At 35.5% G+C, this 14,835-nt stretch overlaps 1 protein-coding gene across 4 annotated transcripts in view; it reads right to left on the bottom strand.

Moving 5' to 3' along the window:
• The window catches only part of LOC117337273 (SH2 domain-containing protein 4B-like), a 43,514-nt gene that overhangs the window by 14,575 nt on the left and 14,104 nt on the right, over window positions 1-14,835 (bottom strand). For 3 of the 4 annotated variants that reach the window (XR_004534785.1, XM_033898171.1, XM_033898193.1), the window contains exons 2-7: window positions 13,833-14,115; window positions 12,802-12,880; window positions 9,934-10,093; window positions 8,576-8,665; window positions 7,676-7,790; window positions 6,618-6,653 (exon numbers count right to left, since the gene is read on the bottom strand). Coding sequence is in view for 3 of the 4 variants with exons in the window: in XM_033898171.1 (XP_033754062.1) it covers window positions 6,618-6,653; window positions 7,676-7,790; window positions 8,576-8,665; window positions 9,934-10,093; window positions 12,802-12,880; window positions 13,833-13,931 (579 nt within the window). In the remaining variant the exon portion in view is untranslated. The remainder of the gene's footprint in view (window positions 1-6,617; window positions 6,654-7,675; window positions 7,791-8,575; window positions 8,666-9,933; window positions 10,094-12,801; window positions 12,881-13,832; window positions 14,116-14,835) is intronic. The other variant, XM_033898184.1, reaches the window with a different exon arrangement.

Here is a 14,835-nt window from a genome sequence, read left to right as displayed (position 1 = left end):
AGGCCTGGTTCAGAAGTACTGACAGTTGACCTCTAACTAAGTCATTCACTGTAATGCAGACTTGTTTTATATCATGTCACACACAAACTAACAACAATCTTCATCCAATTTTAAGCTGTTCAAATATAATTGATTTTACAATAAATATTTGTTAATTGAATTAATGTATATGATTAAAAACTTTCAATATTAAATGTCACTTTTCTGACAAATTTCATATAAGGTTAATTTGTTCAACATTGATCGAGTGAACACCATTGGCATTCACGGTTCTCGTTATAGCTGAAGGAAGCTACTCTCAAACTTAATAGTGAAACTAATCAAAGAACATCTATATGTGCTAGCCAGCTTCAAGTTTTTTAGTTTCAATATGAACTAATATTATATCTTCTTAATAATCCAAACTTAATGTACAAACTTAGGATAGTTCCGTTGTCATCAATGATGAAGACATTCATGGAAAGAAGACATCTCACCTGTGGTACAGCTTCAATTTGGGCATCACACTTCATAATGTAATTTGCAAGTCCCCCAAGAATTCTTTTATCAAAAGTTTACCTCATTTTTCCTTGTTTGACCCCACCCCTCTGGCCCTAGCTTTCCCATGTGTGGCCCCGCCCCTCTGGCCCTAGCTTTCCCATGTTTTGCCCCGCCCCTCTGGCCCTAGCTGAGCCACACCCTCTCACTATTTATACAACATTGTATCTCCTTTGGCCAATAATGCTCCAGACCAAATTTCATCTAAATCAATTCAGTCATTCAGGACAAGTAGCGATTTAAGTGATTTACCTCAATTTCCCCTATTGGGCCCCGCCCCACCGGCCCCAGGGATTGACACCCACTATTTATACTTTATTAACTGCCCTTCACCCAAAGATGTTTCAGACAAAATTTGAACAAAATCGTGGCATTCCTTCAGAAGAATTATTTTAAAAGACTGCACTATTTCCTTTAATTGGCCCCTTCCTTCTGACTTAAGGGGCTTCGAGACCTACTGTTTATAGAAAATTGATTCCCCTTTACCCAAGGATGCTCTAGAGTAAATTTAGTCAAAATCAATTACCCTGGTTAAATGGGTTATGACTAGTCTGGATTTATATGACAATTTGATGGATGATGGATGGACAACGCACCACAACATAAACTCACTTGCCCTTTAGGCAGTTAAGCTAAAAATTGTCAAAAAGTTCATTCAACAATTAAGTACCCATGTACCGTCCTTAAAAAGAAATTGAATTTGAAATGAAAATGAGAAAAAAAAATATTTAAAATTTTAAAATTTAAAATAAAAATTCCATAACCATTCATAATATATGTAAATATAAAATATCAAGAAAAAATAAACTTGGAAAGATATATATATATATACATATAAATTGAGAAAAACTATATACAGATATATTGGTATCCAAAATACAAATAGATTACTGTATTCTGATTTCATGCTGATAATTCCAACTAAGTTTAAACAATCTCCAACTGATTGTAAAGAAAATGTATATTGAGACATGCCATTTTTCTATATAAATAAAGTATTACAGTAAGTTATACCCCCTCCTAAAGGGGGATGAACTCAAGATCCAGACATCATGAAATACACAATGAGAACCACCTCCAGACAATTCCATCTATATATAGAATATTTACTTATGACATATCTGGGTTTAAATAAGAAAGGTCGATTTGACACTTTTGGCCTACCTCTCGGAAAAAGCCATTCAAGGAAACAATCGGAATGTAACACATTATGTTGAGTTTGTCATTAGTCATGGAAAGTTTCAGCAAAAGTTTACTAAAATTGATTGAGGGGTTCTTGTCTAATGAGAAGATGTTTTAATTTTTCTGATTGTTTATGTTCGGTCACTGCATTACAAAAAAGACTAATGCAATTGAAAATGTGTTCCTTTTTGTCAAGAGATCTAAATTCCGATCAAAAAGTTGACCTTTGACCTTTAATATAAAACATGTATCATGTTTTTAATTAATGATACTTAATGTTTTTAAATTTCCTTCACAACGTTTGTACAGAGGCAAAAACAACATTAATACTTGCAACATTAGGCAAAACAAGCCACAAAATGTTAATAGCTCTCAATAGCTGTCAGTCTCACACTGTGAACCAATAGCTGTCAATCTCACACTGAACCAATAGCTGTCAATCTCACACTGTGAACCAATAGCTGTCAATCTCACAGTGAACCAATAGCTGTCAATCACACACAGTGAACCAATAGCTGTCAGTCTCACACTGTGAACCAATAGCTGTCAATCTCACACAATGAACCAATAGCTGTCAATCTCACACTGTGAACCAATAGCTGTCAATCAAACTGTGAACCAATAGCTGTCAGTCTCACACTGTGAACCAATAGCTGTCAATCTCACACTGTGAACCAATAGCTGTCAATCTCACACTGTGAACCAATAGCTGTCAATCTCACACAGTGAACCAATAGCTGTCAATCTCACACTGTGAACCAATAGCTGTCAATCTCACACTGTGAACCAATAGCTGTCAATCTCACACTGTGAACCAATAGCTGTCAATCTCACACAGTGAACCAATAGCTGTCAATCTCACACAGTGAACCAAAAGCTGTCAATCTCACACAGTGAACCAATAGCTGTCAATCTCACACAGTGAACCAATAGCTGTCAATCTCACACTGTGAACCAATAGCTGTCAATCTCACACTGTGAACCAATAGCTGTCAATCTCAAACAGTGAACCAATAGCTGTCAATCTCACACAGTGAACCAATAGCTGTCAGTCTCACACAGTGAACCAATAGCTGTCAGTCTCACACTGTGAACCAATAGCTGTCAATCTCACACAGTGAACCAATAGCTGTCAATCTCACACTGTGAACCAATAGCTGTCAATCTCACACAGTGAACCAATAGCTGTCAATCTCACACAGTGAACCAATAGCTGTCAATCTCACACAGTGAACCAATAGCTGTCAATCTCACACAGTGAACCAATAGCTGTCAGTCTCACTGTGAACCAATAGCTGTCAATCACACACAGTGAACCAATAGCTGTCAATCTCACACTGTGAACCAATAGCTGTCAATCTCACACAGTGAACCAATAGCTGTCAATCTCACTGTGAACCAATAGCTGTCAGTCTCACTGTGAACCAATATAGCTGTCAATCTCACATAGTCAACCAATAGCTGTCAATCTCACACTTGTGAATATATCTATAGCTGTCAATCTCACACTTCTGAACAACAAGGTATACTAATAGCTGTCAATTTCACACTTGTGAATATATCATTAGATGTGAATATCACACTAGTAAATATGTCAGTAGTTGTCAATTGCACACTTTTGAATATGTCAATAGCTGTCAATCTCACACAGTGAATTTTGTCCTGTCAATTTCACACCTGTGAATATGCCAATAGCTAAATGTTAAAAGTTGTGGATAACTGTGAATTTCAAACTTACATATGTATCCCACAGCAAATCAAATCACACAGTGTTCATTTTGCGGACATTATAGCTTAAGCTGATTCCTATTAAAAGTAGTAATTTGAGCGACTGCTTGCTGGGTTTATCACCAAATGAACAGCCAGTGTCATTTTATGATAGAGTCTCTATGTAGTAGTTGGTGGCTACCTCACTAAACAACATAATTGAGGCCCCTCACATGCTAACCAGAGCAATATTGGTAAAGTGTCTTGCCAAAGGACACAACCATAAGAGCACATGATATGTTATGATCTCATGATCAGCTTACTGAGAAACACAGACTGCCCCTGAGTAAGGATCGACCTACACCCCTCAGATCTTCACCTGAAATCGCATTGTCTCATGTTCTACCAAATAAGCTAATTGCAACCATATTTATCGACTTGGCCCAATCTGTCCAACAGCTAAAAGTGTGATGCAGCAGTTTCATACGTAAAGATTTTTCCCCTATCAGAAGAATCACCAATTCCCTGCTAATCTCCGTCAATGATAAGATAAGCTATCCTGATCGGAACCTTAATGCATGTTTCTTTTTACTATTATCCACCAAACTGAAAGTAATTTCTTCTTGTAGAAAAAAATCTCGGCTTTCGGTTTCCGATGAAGATGCAAACACAACAACAACAACAGACAAAGCATTTCCTGCATGTTCAACAATACATAGCAAAGCGCACGGTACTGTTTATAGATAGTAAAGTCCTGGTTTATCACTTTTCTGAAGTATTACACACCCTTTGTTCTCAATAACTACAGATATATACATTATGTAAATATCTAACATTTTTCAACCTACTTTGTTATACGATGAACTATGATAAAAAAACAAATTTACAGATCATAAATATTAAAAAATTTTGACTGGTTTCTTATCATGCCAATAATATCCAATTCTAGTTCAGACTCCATGGCAAAAATTAAGGGTCCAGCTAAAAATAATCAGCATTATTTCATAATTATTAAGATTTCATCAAATTAAGCAGACAATGTATGAAAATTGAAATTTTAATCTGAAATCCCTAACGACATGGTGTCATTAATTATGTAATTAGTTTCATTAGATGATAATAATATTACTACAAATTTTTAAATTAATGTGGTACAAAGAGTGTAGTGTTTAGTTAAATAGGAAGGTTTTTTTTATAAAAAAGTATAGCAGATATATATATATACCCAATGCATGAATATAATACAGTCAAACCTATGTTAATGGTCACCAGGATAATAGGTGGTCAGTTAGATGGCACCAACCCAGGATCAGTGTAAATTGTAACAGAACTGAATTTAGCCATCGCCTGTTTTAAATGGCCAATGGTCACATAGAAATGTTATCAGTAACAATATCTCGACTGTTTTGTTTAAGTTTTAATAAATTTTGTTATATTAAGTGTCTCTAACAGAACTGACATGATTTGATTTCACATACAATACTAAGTACTGTACAATAACTTGGTTCTAAGTATCATCAACATTCCTTCACTAAAGAAGTTCTGTACCTCACCAGGCCCCAGTATCATCAACATTCCTTCACTAAATAAGTTCTGTACCTCATCAGGCCGCATGTATCATCAACATTCCTTCACTAAATAAGTTCTGTACCTCACCAGGCCCTAGTATCATCAACATTCCTTCACTAAATAAGTTCTGTACCTCACCAGGCCCCAGTATCATCAACATTCCTACACTAAAGAAGTTCTGTACCTCATCAGGCCCGAGTATCATCAACATTCCTTCACTAAATAAGTTCTGTACCTCATCAGGCCCAAGTATCATCAACACTCTTACTTAAAAATTCACTTTAAATTTTTTATAGGAAAAAAGATAATGCTTCATTATGGCAAATTTAAAGTTAAGAAATTTCAGTTAAATTATGAAACTGGCCTGGCAATAGAAAGCATTCTAGAATTCAAGGAATGTTCCTTAACCGAGAGATTTTCCTTACATCAAATAATGGTTTTCTATGGAACATTTTTTAAATATGGAATTTCCTAATAAATTAAGGAATGCTATCAAAACTTGGGAGAGATCATGAATAGTTTGATTTTCTATATCAACTGCCAATTGCAGCATTTAAAATTCTAAGAAAAACAAGCAAATTTCCTTGCAGTACCACTTAAAGACTAATACGTCAATCACAACATGTTAAAGAGTCACAGCTAGCACAGGTAAGTGGGGTCATTCAGTCTATTTTCCAACCAGTTTCACCTCCATGGTACAGCCCTTCATCAGAGAAATTTCAAATCTGATTCTACCCCTGAATAATTAAATTGGGGCTTTTGACAAAATATAAAATTGTAGGAAAAAGTAATTGTATTTCCTTAACATAAGATTGTGTGATGTTTTTAATGTAACCCTGGTAAATACTAGCCGCAATATACCGCTCGGCTAGAGAGATCTTCTCTTTAGCTCGATCGGTTGAGCGTAAGACTAGTAAGCCAGAGGTCCCGGGTTTGATCCCTAGCGGAGGCAGTGATTTAAATTCAATTTATCATGTGCTCTGTTACATTAAATTACCAAACAATTTTAAAAAAGTACTTAACTTAGATTTTTAAGCCCAGTTAATGAGATAATTAACATAATAATTTAATTAGACATCATTATAATCCTAGGTATCAGATTAACACAGGTTTGACTGTAATTAGTTTTAAAAGTAAATATAAACATTGGTTAATATCCTATTTAAAGTTAAATGTAACCTCCCTCGTATATATACATGATAAATACTGAGTTTGTGAAAAGAAAATGTAGTAAAGTTTTGCAGGTTAATAAATATTTTGATCTCCTTCAAACAAAGGCAATTTTACCCAATGCAAAATCTGAGTGTCAAAGTTAATACATATTTACAACTAATGTTTTTATGGGTTAATGAATCTCATGATCTTCCTCTTTGTAAATGCATACAACAAACAGTCGATCAATATGAATCGTAAGAATATATATGAATCATTCTTTTAACGAACAAAGAATCGTGTGTACAAATCCCCAAGATCATGCACAGCCTACACTGCCAAAATCGTCCCATGCATCTGCCATCGAAAAATAAATTTACATTTTTAGCTTGAACAGAAGAAGAATGGTCATTCCTGCCATTGGCTACTGCATGCTGCGCCTTGCTAAGACAAGTAAGGTTGTCTGATACCTGTTGGAGATCTTCACATTTCTTGCAAGCTCTTAGCTGGGTAAAGGAAAAGGTCATATTATATGTGAAACACCCAAGGTCAAGGGTGAAATGCCCAAGGTCAAAGGTGAAATGGTAAAATGCCAAAGGTTAATATAAAGTATTGCATACAAATATCCCGGGTAGTATCTCTCTTCAATCAGTGTTAATTTATCTCATCCTCTACACCGGTAGAGCATGTAGTTAGCCGAGAAATAATCTTTACTATCCAAAATTTGCCTTCCATTACAAAAGAGAGAGAAAAGAATTAAACTTCTATAGTGAAAATTTTCTAAATTTTCTCCAGTAAAGACAAAGAGAAGAAGGAATAAGAGAATCTATCAAAATCCATTTATATATGAAGCAAGGGGAGGTAACCCAGAATTTGTAAATCACTTTTTATTGTCAATATGGCTGAAATACGATCAATGCTTCCAATATGTCTTCCATCTAAGGATGATTTAATTTTATTTACCGTCTTATTTTGGTGAAGAAATATCAAATAAACAAAAGAAAAAATAAAGTACACAGATCTGTGAAATACTGTCATGGTATATAATATTAGAAAAGTGATTTACAGATTTTCAGAGGTAAGACAATTAATGAAAAGAATTGTTTGCTGTGAACTATATGCTATACAAAAATAATTTAAATGACTAATTATGAATCATTAAAATGTAAAAATTAAATTGACTAAGACATTGCACTACATGTACCAAGATATCATATTTTAGTCTTCAACTGGAAAAGAGATATTAGTCGAAATATCAAAACTACCATAGCTGAATTGCTTAAGGGGAAGTCATATTGAATAACTGAAATTTATCTTATACATCAGATGCATAACAATTTTAATCATTTCAGAAGTATACTGATAAAAAAATTAAACAATCAAAAACCTGTCAATCAATAAGATTAATGGTCAGTTCAAAGCACACAAATGTTATGGACCCATTTGCAAACAGAAGAGATGGCAGGAACAAGGGAATGGTACAGATGGAAAGAACAAAGGAGTTGCTGAGCGGAAGTATCATGCTTACTCTCAGATTTTCCACACGTTTCTGTTCCTCCTTCTTCTTCTCCTCCTCAAGACGCTGAGCCACCATTCTTGCTTCCTTTATCGATTGATACATTTCTGCCTCCTCCTTCTTCCTCCTACAGAATAGGCAAGATTGTCAAAATACAATATAAAGGGGGGACAACTCCAATGAAATGAAAGAATTTTCCTTTTAGATTTTTTAATTATTTATTTATTGTTTTTTTTTCTTTTTTATTCTTTTCTTTGCTTTTTATTTTATAAGTTAAGCACATAACTCAAGCAAATATGAATTTCTTTAGTTTGTACTTGTCTGACCTCTGACATATGAAGATATGCAGATTACACTGTTGAATACATAATCACAGCATATCTTCCTTGGGGAAGCTTTAGCTGTAGTTATGCTTAACAATTTTTCATTCAAAATTATCCACTTACCTGATATTTGACCATTGAGCTAGAGGTGAAGGTCATGGTGACCTAATTATAATACACTAATTACAATGCATTCTGTGTGATCTCTTAGTTCCTATGTCAAGTGGTCTCTGACGTCAAGTAGTCTCTGACTTCAACAGATCTTTCTAGATCTTGAAGTCATGAAAAAACAGTGACTGCTATATATATCTTTAAGTAACTAACAGCAGCTCATATGTCCTTAGATAATTAAACTACACAATAGGCATATATACCTATATACTTATTCCCAATCCCAATGAATGACAGAAGAAGATTTTTGTCCAGTTGTGACGTATTCTTTTCGAGTGTTTTCCCCTTAAAGACTAATTTGATAAGAGGATTATGTTATTCAATAAAACATACATGTATTTCCTTTTTTACCAAAACAGCAATTTTTTGGAGACAAAATAAAACAGATTTCTTGATTTTATCATACAACATGTCTCACCGAATTTCCTCCTCCAACTTCTTCTTGGCAGCTTCTACGTCCTGTTGCTCCAGTTCCAATCGTTCCTTCAGATCCTTTTCTTCATATTGTCTGTAAATAGCAAGAAACCATACATCATCATCATCATCATCATCATCATCATCATCATCATCATCATCATCATCATCATCAATAATCATCATCATCATCATCATCATCATCATCATCATCATCATAATCATCATCATCATCATCATCATCATCATCAATAATCATCATCATCATCATCATCATCATCATCATCATCATCATCATCATCATCATCATCATCACATGCAGAAAATAGATTTTCTGTTTTGTAACAATGACCTTGACCTTTGATATTTATATATGGTATGTTTTTCTTAAGTGAACACTGTCATACATAAATAACAGTACAAAAGTCCAGCTGGATGGGTACAAGGGAGTTCAAGTTGGGGTATAGATGACTATGAAGAAAAAGATTTTTTTTCCCCATAGAATTAGCATCTTTGACCTCCAAACAAATCAAACAATTTCAAGAAGTACTCACTGATGAAGTTTTAATTCCATTCGCCCTATTGAACCCCATTTATAGTGGAAACAGTCACCTTGAACTTTGATTACACACATCTAAAGAGATATACGAGAAATACCCAGAAACAATGATCCATACAAGAACTAGAGGGATTTGATCTTTGACATCCTCTGATTAATATGATGACCTCAGTGGTAACTGTATCTAGGGACAATCATGTGACCTTTGACATCCTCCGATAATTATGATGACCTAAGTGGTATCTGTATGTAGGGACAACCACGTGACCTTTGACATCCTCCGATAATAATGATGACCTCAGTGGTTACTGTATCTAGGGACAACCATGTGACCTTTGATATCCTCTGATAATTATATGACCTTAGTGGTATCTGTAGGTAAGGACAACCATGTGACCTTTGACATCCTTTGATAATTATGATGACCTTGGTGGTATCTGTATGTAGGGACAAGGTATGTGTGCAATGACACAATTTATTGATATACAAATCAATGCAATTTTTTACACAGTTCTAAAGCTGAACCAGGTGACCTTTTGGTGTAACCTTGACCTTAAAAATTGATCTATCAATAGCATGAACAATTCATCTTATCAAAATTTTATGTGTAAAATATTGTAATGTTGTTTTTTTCGAGTCTGAGTTTACGGATCAGTTGGGAAAAGATTATGAATGGATGCGCAACTGTATACATACACATTATTGCCATAAATATCAGATATATACTGTCAAAGACAGATGTTAAGAGGTAAGAAAAATACATTTTTAACCCAAATAAATCATTTCATAGTTTGATTCTGTACCTCAGTTTTTCCATTTCTAGTTCTGCCTTTCGGAGAGCGTCAGTCTTAGCCTCCTCCTCTAAAATATCCTCGATTCTTCTGTCGTTAGAGTGATCTCCCATTACCCATACCCATTCATGTCCATCGCTACCCTCAAGGAACTTCACAAATCCCTTTCGTCCTGTAAAATAAAGAACATACATCACTTTAAAATGGATCTATGTATCCTTTCAAATCAGTGGAGTTTTTCTTTATGATCAATACATGTAACATTACCATTGTAGTAGGTGTCCATGCTAACGAGAGATTCTAGAGGGACATAGCTATAGGCACCCACCACTAATGAATTATCTTTATTAGGTATATATGCAAGACTGATCTTTTCTCTACTTTTCTCATCTTTCAGGGAAATTTCTCTTTTCCTCCTAATCATTTGATTAGACATGAAAGCTGCGAAAGATCCATCAAGAATTTTCTGAAAATAGCTTCAAAAATCAAGGATTGCTGTGTGTCGGCCATTTCATTAGTCTCAAAGTCAAATATGCACAACTGCAGATCAAGGTGAACCTATATATATATGAAATATGAACAAGAGATCCCAGAGGGATCTTGGCGCCCACCATTGAATGATCTTTATAGGTTCCATGTCAGATTGATCTTTTCTCTACTTTTCCCTTCCTCTAAGTCTTACTAATCTGTGTAAATTCAGAAAGATCCCTTCATTACTTTCTGAGAAATAGTGATAACAAACTTCAATTGTCAAAATCCAAGATGGCTGCCTATCGGCCATGTTGTTTTCTGATTAGTCTCAAATGCAATATGCATAACTTTAAGGCACAGAGGGGAACCTGCATATGAAATTTAAGAAATTCCCTTCATTACTTTCTGAGAAATAGCGATAACAAACTTCAATTGTCAAAATCCAAGATGGCTGCCTGTCGGCCATGTTGTTTTCCGATTGGTCTCAAAATGCAATATGCATAACTACGCACTGAGGGAAACCTGCATATGAAATTTCAGAAAGATCCCTTCAGTGCTTTCTGAGAAATAGCAATAACAAACTTCAATTGTCAAAATCCAAGATGGCTGCCTGTCGGCCATGCTGTTTTCTGATTAGTCTCAAAATGCAACATGCATAACTAGGCACCAAGAGGAACCTACATATGAAATTTCAGAAAGATCCCTTCATTACTTTCACAGAAATAGCGATAACAAACTTCAATTGTCAAAATCCAAGATGGCTGCCTGTCGGCCATGTTGTTTTCCGATTGGTTTCAAAATGCAATATGCATAACAAGGCACCAAGACGAACCTACATATGAAATTTGAGAAAGATCCCTTCAGTACTTTCTGAGAAATATCGATAACAAACTTCAATTGTCAAAATCCAAGATGGCTGCATGTCGGCCATGTTGTTTTCCGATTGGTCTCAAAATGCAATATGCATAACTAAGCACCGAAGGGAACCTACATATGAAATTTCAGAAAGATCCCTTCATTACTTTCACAGAAATAGCGATAACAAACTTCAATTGTCAAAATCCAAGATGGCTGCCTGTCGGCCATGATGTTTTCCGATTGGTCTCAAAATGCAATATGCATAACTAAGCACCAAGAGAAACCTACATATGAAATTTGAGAAAGATCCCTTCAGTACTTTCTGAGAAATAGTGATAACAAACTTCAATTGTCAAAATCCAAGATGGCTGCCTATCGGCCATGTTGTTTTCTGATTAGTCTCAAATGCAATATGCATAACTTTAAGGCACAGAGGGGAACCTGCATATGAAATTTAAGAAAGATCCCTTCAGTACTTTCTGAGGATAAGCGATAACAAACTTCAATTGTCAAAATCCAAGATGGCTGCCTGTCGGCCATGTTGTTTTCCGATTGGTCTCAAAATGCAATATGCATAACTATGCACCGAGGGGAACCTGCATATGAAATTTCAGAAAGATCCCTTCATTACTTTCTGAGAAATAGAGATAACAAACTTCAATTGTCAAAATCCAAGATGGCTGCCTGTCGGCCATGTTGTTTTCCGATTGGTCTTAAAATGCAATATGCATAACTAGGCACCGAAGGGAACCTACATATGAAATTTCAGAAAGATCCCTTCATTACTTTCTGAGAAATAGAGATAACAAACTTCAATTGTCAAAATCCAAGATGGCTGCCTGTCGGCCATGTTGTTTTCCGATTGGTCTCAAAATGCAATATGCATAACTATGCACCGAAGGGAACCTACATATGAAATTTCAGAAAGATCCCTTCATTACTTTCACAGAAATAGCGATAACAAACTTCAATTGTCAAAATCCAAGATGGCTGCCTGTCGGCCATGTTGTTTTCCGATTGGTCTCAAAATGCAATATGCATAACTAGGCACTAAGAGAAACCTACAAATGAAATTTGAGAAAGATCCCTTCAGTACTTTCTGAGGATTAGCGATAACAAGAATTGTTTACAGACGGACGGACGGACGGACGGACGGACGGACGGACGGAGGGAGGACCACGGACGCAGGGCGATTTGAATAGCCCACCATCTGATGATGGTGGGCTAAAAATAGCTATAACAATCTAAAACTGTCAAAATCCAAGGTGGCCACTTGTAGGCCATTTTGCTTTCCAGAACAGTCTCAAAACTGAACAAGGCCATCTGTCTGCCATTTTGTTTTCCTCTTCATTCTCAAAATTAAATGAGCCGATCAAGCTATAGGGACGGAGGGCATCCTACAAATCAACTCTGAGACATACCTTTTATACTTCACAAGAAATAGTGATAAACAAGAAGACAGTTTACAAACACGACAGACAATGGACCATGGACGATTTGACCAGCCTACCACCTGACACCATCTGATGATGGTGGGCTAAAAATACCTACCTGGCTTTCGCTTCCTTGGATTTTTTTTATCTTCGATTTCCAGCTTCATTTCACTATCCTTCCACCTCCGTACTTGTTCCTGATAATCACAATTATTACAAAAATTCTGTATTAATTTGTACAGTAATGATCATAAATGTTACTTAATTGAACAGGCATACTGGCCGGGTAAAGCAATACCTGTCCCCTACTAGCCCCCACTTCAAATAATAACAGTGACCTTTACCCAAAAACCTTGAAATTCGAACTTGTCCAAGATATTATTTATGGTCCTTGATCTTCGTGTGAAGTTTGATCAAAATTTCTCAAGGAATGAAGCCGCTAGAGGGCTGACAAACTTTGACGTTACATTTATTTGTACAATACAGACGGAGGGGAAACTTGAAGTCCCACCGGTTTCATCATCGGGGACTTATAATTAAGTGATATACCATAAACATGTTTAATTTGGAATGCTTAATTACATCTTAGTGTATGAATGAATTTAAACAAAATAAGCAGGGATTTCCTACATTTTTTCAACCGGGGTCCAGGGTCCATTGAATTTGGAATTTCTACGAGACAAAATGTGACATTGGGAAAAACAAAAAATAGTGAAATTCATACAAACTTTAGTTTTTCTTTTATGAATATTGCCTTAATATTATTTTTGATTTCATTTTGTTATCTGTAGCTGCTTTTTATTTTCAAAATTGTCTTAGTACTAGTCTTTGTATATAAATCATCCTTAGTCATTCAAAAGTGACTTCAAAATTGGACATTGTTTAGTGGCAAATTGGGAATTTTCACAAGATTTTTTTAGGGGAATGGGTCCTTTTAACAGACCCTGTTTCTATAGTAGGAAAATCCCTGTTTATAGTCAAAGATGAATTAATTGCAGCACCCATTTTCTATGGAAAACATTGTTATGAACGGACACTGCCTTTAGCACAATCATGATTTAGAGGAAGTCTTTCAGTGTGAAAAGACCTAAAATAAGATTACCACTAAAATATTAACATTCACGGTAGTCTATCAAGTAGGAGTCTTACCTCACGCATTTTAACAAAAAGAACTTGTTTCTGTTCATCCGAGAGCTCTGCCAGTAGCTCTGGGTCTATGTACATTTCTTGTAAAATTTGTTGCAGCATTTTGGCAATTTGTGTTGGCACTCAAATTGGCTAATTCAAGTTTATGGTCGGCTTGACCAAGTTTTGTTTGTCACTTGTCAACTTGGACTTGGACCTTGACCAATCCCTGCTGACCACCTCTCCCCTACATGGTAGAATTATCTACTGACCACGGCTGTGTAAACTGGACATGAGCCATACAAATCTGCAAGTAAAGAAAAATTAATTTGAGATTTTTAGATTAGAAAAACAAATAAAAAATAAAGATTTGATCTTCGGTTGTTAGAAATATGAGGAAAATATACCCAGGCTGACCATCCAGTAGATCAATATCTACAAGATCTGGACAAAAAGATTCAATTCCAAAACTACGAAATGTCTACAAGACAAGAATGTCCCTGCACCAATGCAACAATGCATTCCGTGCAAAGGCAGTCAAAGGTCAACAGTTCATCAAGTGATATTTCAGTACCAGCCCATCCAGTAGATAAGTTGAACCAAAATTTACTCCTCTATATATATAGCCTAGTAACAGAAACTATGACTGAAGACAATTACAACTTGTGCCCTGACCGAGTCTGAAACTAACAATCTATGGTGCGTGATCATCTAGGTAGAAATACCTGCATCTTAAACCACTGTGCCACATCCATATTTTTCTAAAAGAATGTTTTAATGTGTTTTTGGTGATGATGGTCATGCCATGATAGTGATAATTGTCTGTTAGATGATATGAATACTGTATTTGACCTAAAAAGGGCGCCTGCCCTAATAAGGGCGCCCCTACCTTTTTTCAAGGTATTAATCCTGGAGTGTCAAAATGGTGTTCAAAAGTAATAATTCATGTGAAATGTTTTGCTACTTCATGTGTTCAATTTTCTTCAGCAAATTAAGTAACTGGAACACAAGTTTTCGCCACATTTTG

The sequence above is a fragment of the Pecten maximus genome, chromosome 1, assembly GCF_902652985.1.
Source record: "Pecten maximus chromosome 1, xPecMax1.1, whole genome shotgun sequence".
Taxonomy (NCBI): Eukaryota; Metazoa; Mollusca; class Bivalvia; order Pectinida; family Pectinidae; genus Pecten; species Pecten maximus.
This window is presented reverse-complemented; position numbering and strand designations above follow the sequence as displayed.